Source organism: Ctenopharyngodon idella, chromosome 17 (genome assembly GCF_019924925.1).
Source record: "Ctenopharyngodon idella isolate HZGC_01 chromosome 17, HZGC01, whole genome shotgun sequence".
Lineage (NCBI taxonomy): Eukaryota > Metazoa > Chordata > Actinopteri > Cypriniformes > Xenocyprididae > Ctenopharyngodon > Ctenopharyngodon idella.
The window spans coordinates 9,205,993-9,224,225 of record NC_067236.1 but is presented as its reverse complement, the minus strand read 5'-3'; the positions used below and the strand labels follow the sequence as shown (position 1 = coordinate 9,224,225).

Sequence of the window (18,233 nt, the reverse complement as noted above, 5' to 3'; positions counted from 1 at the left end):
TTCAGTAAATCATAATAACGAGAGAATTTCTCGTAATAATGCAGCCTAGAGAAGATTTAACTCATAATAGCACATAATTTGAGATGTGTTGATTGGGGGAAATGTTTTTAATTTTCAGAAGAACAAACAACAACAAAATTCTCTGTGATGCATGTATAAACACTGTTGGACATTGTTAGTGGATAAACTATGAGAGTGTGAAAATTGTATTTCTTAAAATTTATACATGGACAAAAAATGCCCATAGCTGAATAAAGATGTCGTAGGGAAAGCCGTTTTGGACCTTATATATCCCTAAAGAAATCCCTGCATTTATTACTAAGACTGAAACACCATAGTAGGTTAGTGTTGGTGTGTTTGTGAATCAAATGATGTATTTCTCCTGTGGAGTAAATTACCTACATATTACAGTAAATCTCCAGCAGGGGGCAGGAAGGCTCCACTTTTACATTTCTCAATTCACATTTCATGGTCACTTTTGTCATACTGCTGTATCACTAGGAATTTTTTTTTTTTTTTTTTTTTTTTTTTTATCACATTGTTGCTATTATTTTAATGGGCCAAAATACCCTCAAACAGAGTAACACCTATAATATAATAATCATCAAGTCCACTAAACAAACATGTTATTATGCCTTCAAAATATGCCATTTTGTCACACTTTTGCAGTCCAAACATTTTTTTACAGTATTAAACAAAATAGTGCACACAAAAACACCTTTGTCAGGTGGGGGAGAAAATTTTCTTTCAAAACCTTTTTTTCACTCCCAAGATATTTTTCCCTGTAACTGTGCGATACTGAGATAATACAGACTGTCGTGTGTGAAGAGTAATAATATTCAAATGATATATTATTCTTAATGATCATGGCAAGTGTTATCCCTACAAAATCACATTCATTCATTAATTCCGCCAAATTTTATTTTATATATTAACATTTAGAATTTATATAAGATTGTTAGTAGAGACTGCACATGAAGTCACTGGACCAGCTTTACGATTAAAGGATTTAGAAATCAATTAATAATTCAAATCAGTTTGATTGATATCAAAATGTATTCTACATGGATGTCATCCTTTCTTATCTTACTCCAGAAAAGACTATTTTCAAACATCTTAATTACCTACGTTACTTAACGACACAGCAGCTTGGTGATCATCACAATCTGATTAAGAAATCACTCTAAAGACAGCATGGATAAGTCCAGTTCATCCCTCAGCCAGCCCTCTAATGGCCACCATTAGTGACATTGTGGGATTAGCCTGCACAAGTACTTTATGTGATTCAGGATTCTCTTAGTGAGAGTGCCTGAAGCCTGAGAGAGCTGCCATAAGTCCTAAACAAAGAAACTGGTACTGTCACAAACAGCTTATCTAAGTCTCTGTAGATCAAGAACAAACTATCTAAATAATAGTTAATAAAATATGTATCACAGTATAAAAGCAGTTAGTTCATTTTAGTTTTTGAAAAACATTTATTTATTAAACCATGTCTAGAGCAATATAGAGAAATGTAAATGGCTAATATGCCTGCAGGATCAGCTGGGTGACAGAGATGTCAGAAAAGCGGATAGAGATACAGTATTCTGTTGCTATAAGCCTAGCCTTATCACCCCAGATGTCAACCAATTAATTACGCAGACACTAAGTAAATTAAATTACAGTGCGTATATCAATAATCTGTTGACAGGCCTTGATAATAAGGGCATGGAAAGGATCAACAACCCAGATGAAATAGAGAGCATGTGCAACATCCTTTTGGATGGTTCTTCTAATCAGCACAAATCCTGATTGATTTCACAATTTACGGATTAGCCAGAGAAAGACCTATATATTTTCATTTATTAGGTTTAAACATGGTCATTTTTATGGCTAATATTTAATTATGTGCAGTTGTAAGATAATTACCATGCTTTTCTCTATCCTGTTATGTGAGGATTTTTAAATTATAAAGCATCCAAGAATGGCTAATATCAGCTAGAATGACTGTAATCCTGGGTTATTCTTATTCATTCAAAATAGTGCAGTAATTCAGGAGAACTAGCCTCTTGGATGGATGGATGGATGGATGACTCTAAAAATGCTGGGTTAAAAACAACCCAAGTTGGGTTAAAAATGGACAAACCCAGTGATTGGGTTTTTTAAAATGAACCCAAAATGTGCTGTAAATTAACATTTATTATATGTTTAATTTATTCATAAGTTTAATGAATAATTATTAAACAATAAACATTATTAAATTGCTTATTAATAAATGTCTTTTGATTATTATTGTTGCCTCTAGTAATTATGTGTCTGATTTTTAATTTCCTATACCTATTTTGGGTTCATTTTAAGCCAGCCATATAGTAATTTTTTAACAATAGTTGGGTTAAATAAAACTGCCTAGCAGTTTGGGCAAACATTTAACCCAACCGCTGGGATAAAACAACCCAATCACTGGGTTAGTCCATTTTCAACCCAACTTGGGTTGTTTTTAACTCGGCCATTTTTTAGAGTGATAGATAGATAGATAGATAGATAGATAGATAGATGTTTATTATTTAATTATTATTTATTAAACATTAATAAATGTTCATTTCCAACCTATTTTGGGTTCATTTTAATTACATGTAGTATTTTTTAAACAATAGTTGAGTTAAATAAAACTAGCCGTCAGGTTAAATGGGTCAAAACAACCCAATCGCTGGGTTTGTCCATTTTTAACCCAACTTGGGTTGTTTTTAACCCAGCATTTTTTAAAGTGTAGACAGACAGACAGACAGATAGACAGATAGATAGATAGATAGATAGATAGATAGATAGATAGATAGATAGATTCTGGAGAAGTAGCCTCAGTGAGAGCACTTTATCTAGGACTGCTTTCATGCTCTCTCCCATATGTCTGTTATGCATCAGTCCTGCTGTTTAATCTGCCCAGATTGGGGCCTCTCAACTGTGTGGGATTACACTCAGTGACACAGAACTGTTTAGGCTACATATAAATGATTGTTACTCCAGGCAGATAGAGCGAAACATTGCAAAATGCAACAAAGAAAATGATTCATTAGTAGCATCATGTATGACATAACCTTTAACTTAAACTGATGCTGTATGTAAAAAATTCAGTTTGTTAAAATTTGTTCTCTTTTAATTATGATTTAAAACACAGTTGATGTAAAACAGGTTAGCATTGTTCATCCTTTTTTTTAATAATTTGTATTGCATTTTACATGTTACGAAAAAAGCACATAATAAGACTACAGTACATTGATGTATAGTTCAAACAATACTGTAGCAGGCTATCTTAATTTACAATATATACAGCAATACACTCTATTACAACTTTTAACCACAGAGAGTTTGATGGGGTTCTGTACAAAATGAAAAAGAAAAGCATTGAATACTGTTATTTCAAAGCATAGGTCTTGATCAATTATTTTCTGATAATGACAATATTAATTTATCCTGAAATTAGATCATAAATATCCAAACATTTAGTCTTATTCAATTGAGCTATTCTGCCAACAGCAATGAGGACGCTGGCAACATACCAGTCAGTATTCAGTACACAGTATTCATAAGAGTTTTATGTCTGGAATTTTTGTAGGTCTATATTAAAAAAAAAAAAAAAAAAAACATTTTATCAGTCACTGGCATGATGGACTGATGCTACTATCAAAATACTGGAAAATTTTAAGTGGTCTTGCTAAATGAAATAAAATGCAGAGGAACATTGAGAATCAAAAGTCCAGTGTTATCATGGAAACAGTGCAGGAATATGAGGAAGAGAAAACAGCCCAGATATTTTCACACCAAGCCTATTTTATGGCATTACGAAGAGATGCACAATCTAAGAACTCTTTTCCTCTTCTTTCGCATCTATCTGTTCGCTGGACTTCTCCTCTGTCGCCGACGTCTCCATTTTGTGCTCTAGTCTCTCAGAGGAAACTGTTCCCAGCACTTTGGCACTGTGCTCCTGTGCTTTTGCCCTGAGAACAGCAATACTGTTCTCCCTCAGTTCCTCTTTGGACATAGGTGACTCTGTCCTCCTTTCTTCAGCCTCGGGCTCATCCGGCTTGGGATTGGTGGGTTTCATCTGAGTGACATCTGACTTCTCATGTGATTGGACTGCAGCAGTCTCCAAGGACTTCTTGTGCATCCCTGCAAAGAATGGTGGGTATTCGTGTTTAGAAAAGCAGCTGGTGGTAGGAAAACCATCTTGAACTGGAAATAGCAAGAGAGATTTTAGATTTAGTGACAGGATATGACTAATCTGAGCCATGAGAGTCACGAATCGCATCAAAAAATAAATGGGTAAGAAAAAAAGATGACTAAATAAAAAATACAGTATTATTTTTGTTGTTTGTTATTATAATTAAATAATTAAAGTAAATCCGTATTTTATTTTCAATTATAGAATAGCAAGCGTACAGAGACTTTGAGTAGCTTACAATGATGTAATGAGAATTCATTTAAAGAGATTTAGATGGTATAGTGCAAGTGAAATGTTTGTGGTTGCAGGAGTTAACATTTTTCAAGCCGTGTAACAAAATCTAATGTATAATATTTGTCATCTTAAGGCTTCAAAAAATGAAATTATTATGGGCTTATCAAATATAAGGGTCAGCACTACACATTATCAGTCCAAGCTGCGGAGACACTGGTATGTATCATTGTAATCATGTAACATATTGATTTGTATCTTTTGTGTGTGTGTGCGTGCGTTTTTGTGATTCATGAGGACACAAATTTGTATAATGACATGGGTATTACACTGGTATTACGACGTAAACATGCAATATGAGGACATTTCATGAGTCCTCATATTTAAAATAGCTTTTAAAACATACTAAACAATGTTCTGTTAAAAATGTAAAAGTGCAGAATGTTTTTTGTGATGGGTAGGTTTAGGGGTAGTGTAGGGGGATACAATGTACAGTATAAAAACCATTACGCCTATGGAATGTCCTCACTTTGATAGCAAAACAAACCTGTGTGTGTGTGTGTGTGTGTGTGTGTGTGTGTGTGTGTGTTTGCTGTTGTATTTTATGTATTATCTGTTTTTAAATTTGGACCCTGAGTCTGTAATAAAGTTTGATGATGGTGATGATGATAATGATAAAGTATAGCAATTTAATTATATGGCTAAACTTTTTTTGCTCTTATATTTTTGCAATACAGTAAACTATTGCTGTAAAGTGGTTAAATACAATTTAAAACATGCTTTGGTAATTTATTTGCTAAAAATATGACATTTAAATTATGTACCGGGAACATTATTGTAAATGTCACCAAATTACTTAATGTACAGCAGGTTTAAATTCAAAATGCTTGTACTGGTTAGGCAATTTTGCAGATATAGATATGATATAGATCTGCTTTCAGAAATTTTGATTCATAATGTTCATGCATATAAAGTTGAAATTCAGCAGTGCTGGTGACAAATGAAATAAAATATTTAGAGTATAAGAAAGGCTCTGAATTAGAGAGGACTAAAGATTTATAAAATAGACAAATTGCAATTAGTTATGATGATGGTGAATTATAAAGGTCAATAAAAATGAAAATAAAGGTGTGATAAATAAATAACTAGTCTTAATGTGCTCTGGAATACCTAGAAGCCAAGGGGCACAGGAGTCCATGATGCCATCTTTAGCAGACTTCAGTATGGACTCAGGCAGCGGGATGGAATGACGCACCATTGCACCGTAGAGCCCGTACTCCGCCATCACGCTGCTACGACCCCAACATTTCTCCCGCTTCCTCCACTTGGCCCTCCGATTTTGGAACCACACCTGTCCATAATTAAATGTATATAGTATATTAATAAAGATAGCCAAAAAAGTCTAGTCTATATAGGAATATTTTAGGCGAAATGACAGACATTCATATGGAAAAGATGAAAAGTAAAAGGTGAGGGAGGCTGTCAATCTGTCTAAAATATTTTTCTGTGTGCGTGTTTCAGCAAGATAATCATACAGGTTTGGAAAAACATGAAGGTGAGTAGCCTAAATGATACCATAATTTTCATTTTTGGGTTAAGTAACCCTTTTAATTAGTCTGGAATTTAGGATAATCGAACAAACAGCATGCAGTTGAAATTTTCAACACAAATCTTGAATAACAACTAGCCTATACGTAATTTCCAAAGTGTGCCAATTGAAAACAATTTTTAGGCTATGTTTAACCATTGCTATCATTATCAACTACAACTATCATATTGTAGTCATATGTGCGCCTGTTACATGATTGAGCAAACCTTTTAGGCAGGCAGGCAGCATATAGGCTAGTGTCCATTTCAGATAAACGACACGACGCGCAAAGCGCCTGCAGTTCAGTTCTGTCATGACGCGACGCGAGCGCAGGTTGATCAGCTATCACAGCAGTTAACCAGCAATTGCCCTTCACTAATTCTAGCTGCTAGCAGAGCTGACGGAGGGAGGGCGAGGAGGAGGAGGGGCTGTCGGGTCCAGAGAGGCCAGACATTGGATAAGAAATTATCAAAACCATTTTCCAATCTTTTCTGGTAATACCGATGATGATAGCCCTCATTTCATGCAAGATACTTTTTGAGGAGAAATTGGTTATCGGGCACTCAAAAGAAAGCGGGTGGAGACAGCGATGAGAGACGACCCCAAGGGCACGCAGAAGCTGATTGAAAAATAAGTTAATTTCGAGCCCAATCGATGGTGGACAGGCGGGCAAATATCACGGGAAATTAAACGAGCAGGACCCGAGAGAGCAGCGCCATTGACCCGTGCTAATAAATTCAATGTAGTTATTTCATTTGAACTCCCCACATCTCGCCACATCCCTTCCATCGGAACACGACGGGCTTTTCTCATTTAACTAATTACACTCGATGAGAAAATTAGATGTTAATTTTACTTTGGATTGAAATAGAATTATTTATTTATTTCCTTATTATTTATTCACTGAGAGGCACGGTAATGAGAAGGAAATTAAAAGGCGTGCCAGCAGATGGATGGTTCAGGTCACACAGTAATCTTCTTCCGCCTTGATTGCTTGATTAGGTCGTTAGCGCTTTTCTCTCTCTCTCTCTCTCTCTCTCTCTCTCTCTCTCTTGCACACACACACACCACACACTCTCTCTCTCTCTCTCTCTCTCTCTCTCTCCATCTCTCTCCCTCTCTTCCTCCCTGATGAGGCCGATGAGATATTATCTGTCCGAGTGGGATGCTGGACTTGATCGATATGGTCAGTGTGCGAATTGTACAATGACTTTCAGGGTGGTCGACTATTTTAAAGGGATTTCGATGTTTTTACAGTATTAAACGTCTTCCAACTTATTATAGCTTACCAAATAGGCTATTAAATGTCATTTTTGAGGCGCCATTTAGAAAATCCATCTAAAAATTAAAGGCTATCTAAAAAGACTGTTATTTAGAATATGTAAATTTATAATAAAGTGATACATAAGGATATTTGTCATTATCGACTTAAACTAATCGCAAAGTAAAGCGCAAGCATTATTATTAGCTATTATTAGGCTATTATTATTATTTGCTATGGTTACCTCGCTACAGGCGAAAATACTCACTCTGACAAACTTGTAGAATAATCTAACTTTAATAATTACAGAAACGTTTGAAAACCCTTTTGAAATATATGCTTATAGGTATGAAAAGAAATAATAACTTTCGAAAAATCCCCTAACACTCTTAAAAATAAAGGTTCTTTATTGGCATCTGGTTCCATTAAGAACCTTCAACATCCATGGAATCTTTTCATTCCATGAAAGGTTCCTTACAGTCGACAAAAAAAAAGTTAAGATTTCAGATTTTTGAAAATGTTCTAACACTAGAAAAAATTATTATTTTAATAACTGTTCACTGAATAGCTCTTTGTGGAACCAAAAAACGGTTCTTCTGTGGCATTGCTGGAATTTGCTGGGGTCCTTTTGGAACGTTTACTTTTAAGAGTGCAGCAGGGCTAATTAGAGTGCTCTAACCCTCATAATTCGCACCACTGAAATTACCTTCTGCTGCTGACGTGAATCATTTTTTTTCCAACTAACCCTTACACAAACCACTATCCGATTAACTAAATGCACGCAACATACAGCATACACAGGGTCACTCCAAACAGAAAAGATACTTTAGGCACAATTTCCAGATCACCACACTGGCAGAACCTCCTGAGAGACGGCCTTTAAAAGGTCAGTTCTCTGAGGAACCAACAAGTTCCTGCACAAACTCTAAACACTGATGCATCAACAATGGGTCATGCGAGGAAAGGTTTTGAGGCACTTCAAAGTTCCTCGAGTAGGCCCACAAAGCAGCATATCTGAAGCATCTTCAAAAAGGGCATCTCCGAGCCATCTGAGAAACCTTAAGTATCTTAATTTTTATAGCGTAAGAGTAGAGATTTACCAAAACCAACCCAAGATAAATTTATTTTATTACATCAGTCCTTTTTGTGTGTGCTCAATTTCTTTGTGTAAAATTTTCATTGGAAATAATTTAAAACAATATGTTGATAACTAGCCAACCTAATTGATGTAAAAATAGGAAATGCATCAAAGCATTTTGCGAAAGAAATAAAAAAAAGAAAGAAAGAAAGAAAGAAAGAAAGAAAGAAAGAAAGAAACTGGCGTGATTGCAATTTTACAGGACATCAAAATATTTTTACATCTTAATGTAAAAGAAAATAAGAAACAAAATTATCAATCTTTATTTTGGACAATATGCTAATAACAGCACATATAGGTCAAATAGCTTGTCACAGAAAAATGATCACATAGGCTACGCCCGCATACAGAAAAAATGATTAGAAACTAGGCTTTTTATTTAATAAATAAAAGAGCGTTCGATGGTTGTCGTTTCCTTGTATTCTCGTTTTAAACGCCGAGTGTATTTAACAGTGTTCGTTCCTTACCTGTATTCTGTCCTCGGGCAGCTCGGTTTTCATGGCCAGCATTTCTCTGGCGTACACATCCGGATAATGAGCCTCGTTAAAAGCCTTCTCCAGTTCTTCCAGCTGGTAAGATGTAAATATTGTTCTACAAAAGAACAACATTCAATTGTCATAGGAAATCAATATTAGAAACATCACGCACAAATTGTATTTCAATAACTACTCAAATCGAGTGAACCATTGTCGAGGTGTACATGTTTTCTTTTAGGTTTTAAAATAGTTTAATGAACAAGAAAATTATGTGTAGCCTATTAATTAATTTATTTTGTTTGAACATTTAAAATAGGCCTACTAAAAATCATAATTATAGATATTAATGTAGGTGTTTCTAGCTGCAATTAAATAAAATCTTTCCTTAAAAAAAGAAGCTAAATGCCTCGTACAAAATTACAATATAAAAATACAAATCACAACGACAATGTATTATTAGGCTATTATTATAAAGAAAAATAGGCTATTTTCACTGCTTTTTAAAACCTACGAACCTTTAATTAACTCGTTACGAAAAAAAACAAACAAACATAATTAGCTGTCAAAAAAGGCACAGAGATCTGGGCATCATAACCGCAGTTCGTCAGTTTCTCAAATGTTATTTTCCAGTTGGTGTGAAACTAGCCGTGATTGCCAAACCGAGGAATAATTTTATACATTCCTCTGTTCCGGAAATTCCGGAAATAACGCTAAAGATAACTGTCATTTTAGTAGCGTTCAGCCTACCTGTGTCGTCTCTTTTTTCTCTTCTTGCTCTGACTCAGTGAAGACTTTGATATTTTCCTTTCACTTGAAGAGACATCCTCTGAATCTGTAACATCGGAGGAAATGTTACTCAAAATGGCTGAGACATTTTCAAAATGTAAAATATTTTATAGCCACTTATAATTTTAAAAACTGCTATTTGACATTTTTGACAATGATGATAATCACTTGGGATTTGGAGGAAAATATAATGTAGCCTGTTGTTATAAATAATTGAAATAAAACAGGCAACAGGTTGCAGGCTTTTTATTTCACATTTCCATCTTGATAAAATTAGTGGCCTAATAATAGCAACAACAAGAACTGTATCGATATTAGCCTATTATTAAGGCCTTTCCCACTTCAGTTAACAAAATGACAGGGCACTAAAACAACAAGAAATTGGACCTTTGTCTTACAAAGGACAAACCCCGAGCGGGCGTTAAAGGTGAATTTCGCAGGCCTGTACCTGAGCTGGCAGATTGGTTATTTTCCAGCGGGCCCACTGTCCTGTTGAGCGGCTGTAGATGGACGTTCTGCGCGTCTGACAGCACCTCAAGAAACGCGGGCTGGCTGTAGAACGATGGAATACCTCCAGGGCCAATTAAGCCCATCCCGACCCCGACCCCAACACCAACACCAGCTGGACCGAGCATCGACCTGCTGGCTAGAAGGTGCGCCCCGGCAGGGAACGAGTCCAGTGTGCTCCGCGGAGCCGAGGACGGCTCTTTATTTAGTCCCAGGATCTCCTGGATGCCGAAGCCCGTGCATTTGGGCGGATGTGTGGTGGTGCTCTTTGACAGATGTGGATTGTTATTTCCCCCGTTCTCAGCGGCACACACTGATTTTGATTTGTTCAAACTTTCCGACAAAACAGCCCCATCCTTTCCTGTCATGGTGCCTCTGAGACTATTCCCTTCTTCACATACGAGTCGGTCCCTTGTGCACAGGCATCCACGGTGCAATACGCATGATCCCTCTAGAAATTCTCCTTTTATCCAACAGGTCCATCCCAACAAGGGTCAAAACTCAACAGCCAATCAGCGGCGAGTAAGTGATTTAGAATTCCAGAGGATACAGGATGCTGCTCTCCCTGTTTGTCATGCATGATATCATTTCATTCACATCACATTTTTCTTGCAATTATGTGTTAATCAGGCATTTAACCAAAATTAGAAAATAAAATGAGATCACTTCGAAATTATATTTTGAAATAAATTCAGTCGTAATTTGACTAATATAATAATAATAATAAAGTCAATAATCAAATTTTCTGTTTGCTTCAACATTTTAGACGTGTTATGTCTATTATTAATGGAATCTGTTTTACGTGTCTAGATGATAAAATAAAGGGAATACACAAATGTCTGAAACAAAAAGGACACCTGGACAACGGAAACGCACAGCCTATAGGCTAGCACACATGTAAGACTAATGTCGTCAGCAATGACAGACCGATCAGAAACATTACAATAATTGTTGTAAGGCAGCATCAACTGACACCAAATCAAATAGTATAATGAATGAAATTATTCACTATTACAAAAACAAGCAAATTTGACAAAATAGTTATTTCATTGAATAATACATCTCATAAAACTATAGATAATTTAATATAAGATCGAATGTGTCCAGTTGAGATAGATTGCTTAGTTTAGTTTAAAGAACTCTTGTTGCGTATATTGAAGATTTCAGGCGAACGTGCGAGGATTTATAATTCCTGTAAATCGCTAAATATTCCAAATCCCTTTTGAGTTTCAAATAAAAGGTTTCGATCATAGGTTCAAGGATCCAAACAATAGAGAACATAAATGGGTCATGCAAATTAGCAAAACATCTTTAAACTTGAAGTAGAATATTATATTCTTATCACATGACAACATGGCTTCCTGCATGTTTGGGAATGACACTGAATTTTGAGACGAAATTGCATTTTTAAGAAATAGTATCTAGTAAAAGATCACGGTAAGCAATTCATTTTTCAAGTAATTCAGCTTTTTAATGAGGCGTTTTTCAAAAATAAATAAATAAATGTAAACTGACTTTGAGATTGAAAACATTTTCATAATAGAAAAGATGCAATTTATCATTTCCTCATCTTCATCTTTGAATACCAAATAAAAACAAGTGTGCACCTCATGCACTTACAGAAACAAAGGTCATAATCACATCAGTAACTCTAAAAGTTTCATGATAAGAAATTCAGAGAAATCAGCTTAATATAATGCATGACATAGCTGAATTATATGAAATTTATATTTAGTCAATTGTAAGCTGAAGACCAGCAGGAAAGTGGGTGTCCAATATTATGTCCACAAAAATATATGCTTATATAAAGATAAATTCAAAGAAGTTTTTAAGGGTATTTAGTGGGGAAAAATCCAGGTAAATTTGGACATCTTCCATTATTCTATATACTTTCAGAACTGTTGCATATAAAACATAGTTGTACCCATCTGAACAGACTGCAAAATATAGCTTATTCTAATTACATCCAAGTTTCTTTAATACACCGAGGTCTAATCAGCTATTACTAAATTACAGTGGGATTTTGATTCGTTTTGCAGATAATTTGTGGCACAATTTGGACATCTGGACAGATAATTACTGGGAGATAATTTATGGAAATGAGCAGCGAGCCGTTGATGGAGACAGAGATAACACCAATCTTATCAAAGTGCCATGTGCTGATGCATAAATAAACGTCATGATTCATACGACACCAGCAGAACGTCAGACGCGTGGCGTCAGAGACACACTAGGGAAGCGTCCGAGCGCGCGCTCCCGAGAGACAGCGCCTGATCTGTTGTTTTTCTGGCTAATTATTAATAGCTACACTGAACACTTGAGATGTTTTATCATGACGAAGTGGCCTGATAATAACCATGCCCTGAATTTTACTAATAAAGGTGCACTGTAATCCTGTTTGAACTGTTTATCAGCTTAAAAATACAGAAAAGCCATGTGATTTTGTGGCCTTATGGGACATTATTCAATTAGCCATCCATGCTAATTCTTTGTTGGCCTGGCTCCATGGCAATTACATGAGATGATCATCAAAACTGGCAGCCACACAAAAGTAAAGTTTAATCACATATAGGAATACTGCAAATGAGCGATCTGCAAATGTAGACACATTGAGAAACAAACACGTAAGTAAGTGCAAGAGAATGAAACTTCACGCAATAGTTTCCGTGTAGTATCAAAGCATTAAACTCCTCTCCGCTGAGCGAAATATTACAGCTGCAATTACATGAGCACCAGTTGAAACTAATTAGAAGCCATTAAGTGGAAATTTCATTAAGGGTAATGAAGAAATCAATGTTATCAAGATATGCTAATGACACATCACCCGGTCTAGATAAACCCATCTATTCACAAGACTCGCGCTCTGTCAAAGCAGCCTGTCAATTACAAACTGCTTCCTGCCCTCTCGTAGCCACAGCTTCTGCTGTAATCTGTGCCGGGCTTTGTTGTTTATTGTGAGCTAGAAAGAAAAAAACCCCTCTCCCTCCACGGCTTTTAATAATCCATCTACATATGAAAATGACTGCATCCTGATTTACATGCATAAGAGGACAAACTAATAAGGCTGTAGATTAAGGAAAGATTTAGTTCAGTCATTCGTGTAGATTGGGTGGCCTATCAAAGACTGGAAGATCTGATGGTGGCAGATTAAAAGGCAAACAGCTGTTGCAAAAAAAAAAAAAAAAAAAATGTTGTCCCTCTTTCTCTGAATATTTGGTCTCTTGTGGGCTCATGTCTATTGCCTACTTATTTTAAGTGAAATCTGCCATCTCCATCATACAAACACAAAGCTAGTGGTGGAGATACTGAAAAAACGATTGCGTTAGTCAAACAGATGTATGGTAAATTACACCGTTGCCTTGACCTCTGTGCAAAATGGGACACAACCCCTTGTGTACTTTTTCAAAGCTGCTAAAATGAGAGTTTGTCCAAACTTGTAACAATTACAGCACGATGTGATGCATACAAATAAAGACCTCTCTTATATTGAAATGCTTGACAGCTATTTGTCTTTACGAAGAACTTGGAAGCTGCTGGAAGGTCACCGCAAGGTAATGAGCTTTGGAATGGGGCTGTATTAGGGACATTGTATTGCATTAGTCCGTCCCCTACACAGATTGCTGCATGGTGCTTGATCTTCTCATGCCAGGCAATCTAAATGAAGAATCACTTGTGCTCTTCTGGTCATAATTCTGTATTTGCAATGTATTGGAAGTGATGAATTGTTTTTAATGTTGCATTTTGTTTTTGTACACCAAGCACACACAGTCTGAAGCATAGAGGAGTGTCTTTAAACCGCACACCCAAAGACCCACTTAAGAACCCCTTCATCCAAATCCTTGCTGATATTATACTTGATATTATTCAGTATTAATCTTATTAAAATGTCCATTATTACAATAATTCAGTCAGCTGAAACAATCAATACTGTGCCTGAAAAGACTTATGCTGCTTCTATGACATATCTGAGCTTGTTAGTTTTAAGTTTTCATGGGGCAATCATTGTGAAAATATATTAATACATGCAATACAGTTAAGTCATCATTTCTGTTTTATACACTAAAGCTCAAAAGTTTGGCTTTTTTTTTTTTTTTTTAGAGAGAGAAATTAATACTTTTATTCAGCAAAGACACATTAAATAGATCAAAAGGGACAGCAATTACAAAAGATTTCTATTTCAACTTTCTATTCATTAAAGAATCCTGGAAAACATGTATCACGGTTTCCACAAAAACATTAAGCAGCACAACTGTTTTCAGCATTGATAATAATAAGAAATTATTCCTGAGAAGGAAATCAGCATATTAGAATGTTTTCTAAAGGATTATTAGACCGCTATGAATTTTTTAAAATATATATAATTATTTTAAATTGTAATAATATTTCAAAATATTACTGTTTACATTATTGTATTTTTTTTTAAATAAATTCAGCTTTGGTGGGCTTCTTTCAAAAACATAAAAAAAGGACCAAAAACAAACTTTTTTTTAATTAAAATATCCAAAAACCACTAGAACAGTGTTATATATTTTGTTGACTTGTATACTTACATTATCCCAAATGTTTCCAAGAATGTTTAAATCCAGACAAATAAGCCATTTTAACCAGGACACGGACTGTGTCCATGCATCACCTATCAATGACATCATGTCTGAGTTACCCTCGGTTTCCGGTTTTATTTTGTAGAAACCATGGAAACACCAAAGATGCTTTAATATATTACATGTTTTATTAGACAGATGAGCAACTGTTTGGATGAATACATTTATTGACAGAAAACTAATCATGTTATATAGCTCAACACAGTAAGTCTTGTTGTTTAAATCTCGTTTTCTTGATTTACTGCGAGTACCATGTTTTACCATGCCTAATATAGATCTAGATTACAGCAGTGTGCAGTAAGTGTCTCGTAGTAGCCGTCAAGCGAAACGCAGAGTTGCACTATAATAACTTTCAACACGCAAATGTATCTAACATGATAAAACAGCGCTGCGTTACCCTGTGACCGGAAGAAACGGAAGCGGTGACTGTGGCATAATAAAAGTTCTGCTGCTCTCGCTGTCTCTCATTAGCAATCTCTCCAGCAGCACTCGGGTCCTGCTCTGCTTCATACTACAGTAACATTAATAATCTCATCCATGAACATGATTTCTGCCCGAGTCCCATCCCGATTCTTTTCCACCGACTGTAGACGTAAAGACAACACCTTCCATGATTCCGCGAAATTAAGGCGTCATCAAGCTACGCCTTTGTTTTGAATAAGCGGCCTCTAGCAGTGAAAATTTACATATTGTGTCTTTAAGCTCTATCAGCAGCACTTGCATAATGCTAATTAAAATTTCTCTTCCCTCCTTTTCTTTAAAAAAATAGCAAAACTTGATGTTTACAATGGATATTAATGGGGCCAATCTGTACACATTAAAATACTCACTGTTTCAAAAGTACAGAAAAAAAAAAAAAAAGAAAAAGTAAACAATATGAATTTTAGTGTGGGGTTAAAGTTACACCCAATTTTACAGCCTTTTTGCCATGACAACACAATGCCATAAACCCTAAAGCAACAAAAATGACAAGACAACTTTACAGCTCAAATAACACACAAGTTTTACCTGAAGAATTAATGTAGGTGATTTTATAAAATAAGGTTCACATTTCCATTTTTATATCTTCCAAAAATTGGTCTCATTTGCTTCCATTGTATGCACCTCACTGTAACCTTGATTTTTGTTATGACACGAAGGCTGTTGACTGAGTTTAACTTGTATTGAACCTGGAATATTCCTTTAATGAAAGCAAAATCAAAGTACAAATTAATTTAGAAACTTAAAATCCTGTCTTGAATTAAACTGAAATGCCTGTGAGGCTTTTTAAAGTTACTGCTAAGGCTACTGGGAAACTCCTTTTCCTGAGACTAAGGATTTTCAGAGCAGATACTGAGGACAGCAGTCTGATAATGGCAAACACCTTGTGCTGAGTAGGTGGAAAAAAAATGGAAACTGTAGAGTTATTCCCCTCATGAACCACGCCAAGGGTGCGATGACCCCCTGATGCAGAGCGAGTTTGCTAGCTCCAGTTTTCTCATACAGCTCCCACAATAGCGTGTTTGGAAGCTGCCTGCCGGTATTGCTTAATTAGGCGAGGAGTTGATTAATTTGCACTAATTGACAGCTAATTAAAGGCCTGAGGGCACATCGGATTGACGTTTGTTAGGGCAGCAAGGCCCGTCGAGGTCAGGGCAACGGGTTGTTTATGGCTGCTCTGGTGTTTCTCTTTTCTTCCCCTCGTCCTGGAGACAGCCCCTCTGTGGGGAATGACCCTCAACTTAAGGAGGATGTCTGGACAGGACCTCTTTGACAGGCAGAGACTACTGGCGGGTGCCATTATGTGAACCGCAACTTCCGTGATGTCAGTTTACTGGCTGGTCCATTCACAACAGTCATTGTACATCACTACTGTCACAATGTATGAGGGCAACAAAGTGTAACAGACGCAATTGTACAAAACCAACGAGTGCAAAGTTCTGTCAAACTTCATAAAGTCTATGACTGTAGACTTAAAGTCAACATGAAATCAATTTTGATTTTTATGGAATATTGCAGTATTTATCATAAATTATTTATCCACATAAATGATTTCTTTAAAAAAATCATGTGCCCTCATAATCTTTAATCAAAATAATGTCCCCTCCCCTTTGAAATGACATCTCTTCTCTTCTCTGATGATGCGTTTTTCGGCGTGAGTGCGGGACAACTTCTATGTCAGACACAATGATCCAAATTCCCGATGGACAAAATCAAGTACAGCCGTACACTGTTTCTTGTTTGAGAAGCAGTTTCATTGGGATATATGTTACAACAGGAAGAAAAGATCATTGCAACTTCAGTTTCATGCCGGCTTTAAGGCCCCACGAAGTTTGAAATACCTGAACAGCGGTATACTGTTAGCCAACATCCCAATGCCACGCTGCTTGGAGTTGCGTTTAGATGAATATGTAAATATGCGCTGTATGCTTTTGTCTCAATAACAAAACAAGCACAGCAAAAATGACAGCGGTGAGAAAACAGCAGTTGGTAAAGAATCTGATCATAGTGAAGCGATATGCTCTCGCAAGTTTGCAAATATTTTTGAACTTCTGAAACAAGCTTCAAACGAACTTAAACGGCTTGATTTTGAAATGACGTCACAGCAGTTTGTTCTTCGATTTCGCTTGATGTATATAAGGGCCTTTAGTAAAAGATCAACAACAGGACAGAGAAAAACATACCTCCATTCAGCTAGTATGCAAGACTATTTGCCAGAAGTTAAAGTTGCTTGCCAGAGCATTTGCAAGCTTACTTCACTTTAAACTTGCAATAAAAAGCTTGTTTAGACAGTTAAAAAAAGAGGGGCAAATCTGGGGCCTCCAGAGTGAGATCAGACACCAGTAGCTTTGCAGGGTTTAAATCAGCAGCTTCCTTGTTCTATGTGACTCAGAAAGACAATTAGGGGCTTATTAGACACTGGGGGAGAGGCGCACCCCTAAGAATTGGTGGGAGCATGAGCAAATACTCGCCAACCGCAGCATCTACGACATCTCCAGCCGAGAACAGTCCTGGCCACTGTCTCACCTAATTACGCTCGCCAGAACGTTCTTTGTTTGCCGTTCAGCATGCCTGTCTGATTCCCTTTTCTCCCGGACCGTTCGCGCCAATGTCCCTGGAAGTGTGCTAATTAGAGAAGAAATGGCCCTAGTAATTATGTCAACTCTTGTTAACAGGGATGACAATGAGCAATATTATTTTTACGCAATGTTTTGTACTGGGGGCCTTCAAAACTTCCAATTCCCATTAAATAGAAAAAATGGCCTTACACTTGTGTGGAAGCACTCTCATGTCACATGTCTGGAGCAAAAGAGAGACGTTAATGGAGCAGTCGATGGAGTGGCACAGGCATGAAGTTATTGCCCTAATTAAAAGTTTGAACGCTACTTCATGAACTTCCTCATTGTTTCATGGAAGCTACATTTAGGAACCGCCATTGGCTGGCCAATGGGAAACAAAGCTGCACCAGCT

At 36.4% G+C, this 18,233-nt stretch overlaps 1 protein-coding gene across 2 annotated transcripts; it reads right to left on the bottom strand.

Annotated features, from left to right (window-relative positions):
• Positions 1-3,103: 3,103 nt before the first annotated feature.
• vsx2 (visual system homeobox 2) lies at positions 3,104-18,200 on the bottom strand. 2 transcript variants are annotated; one of them, XM_051867962.1, is made up of 5 exons: positions 10,124-18,200; positions 9,637-9,721; positions 8,881-9,004; positions 5,597-5,777; positions 3,104-4,206 (listed from the first exon to the last, which is right to left on the bottom strand). In XM_051867962.1, exons 1-5 carry the CDS (start codon positions 10,548-10,550, stop codon positions 3,833-3,835), a joined length of 1,191 nt encoding a protein of 396 aa, XP_051723922.1. In that variant the 5' UTR covers positions 10,551-18,200; the 3' UTR covers positions 3,104-3,832. The 2 variants fall into 2 exon arrangements, with proteins under 2 accessions (XP_051723922.1, XP_051723923.1); XM_051867963.1 differs by having other exon boundaries at positions 3,108-4,143.
• Between the last annotated feature and the right edge of the window lie 33 nt (positions 18,201-18,233).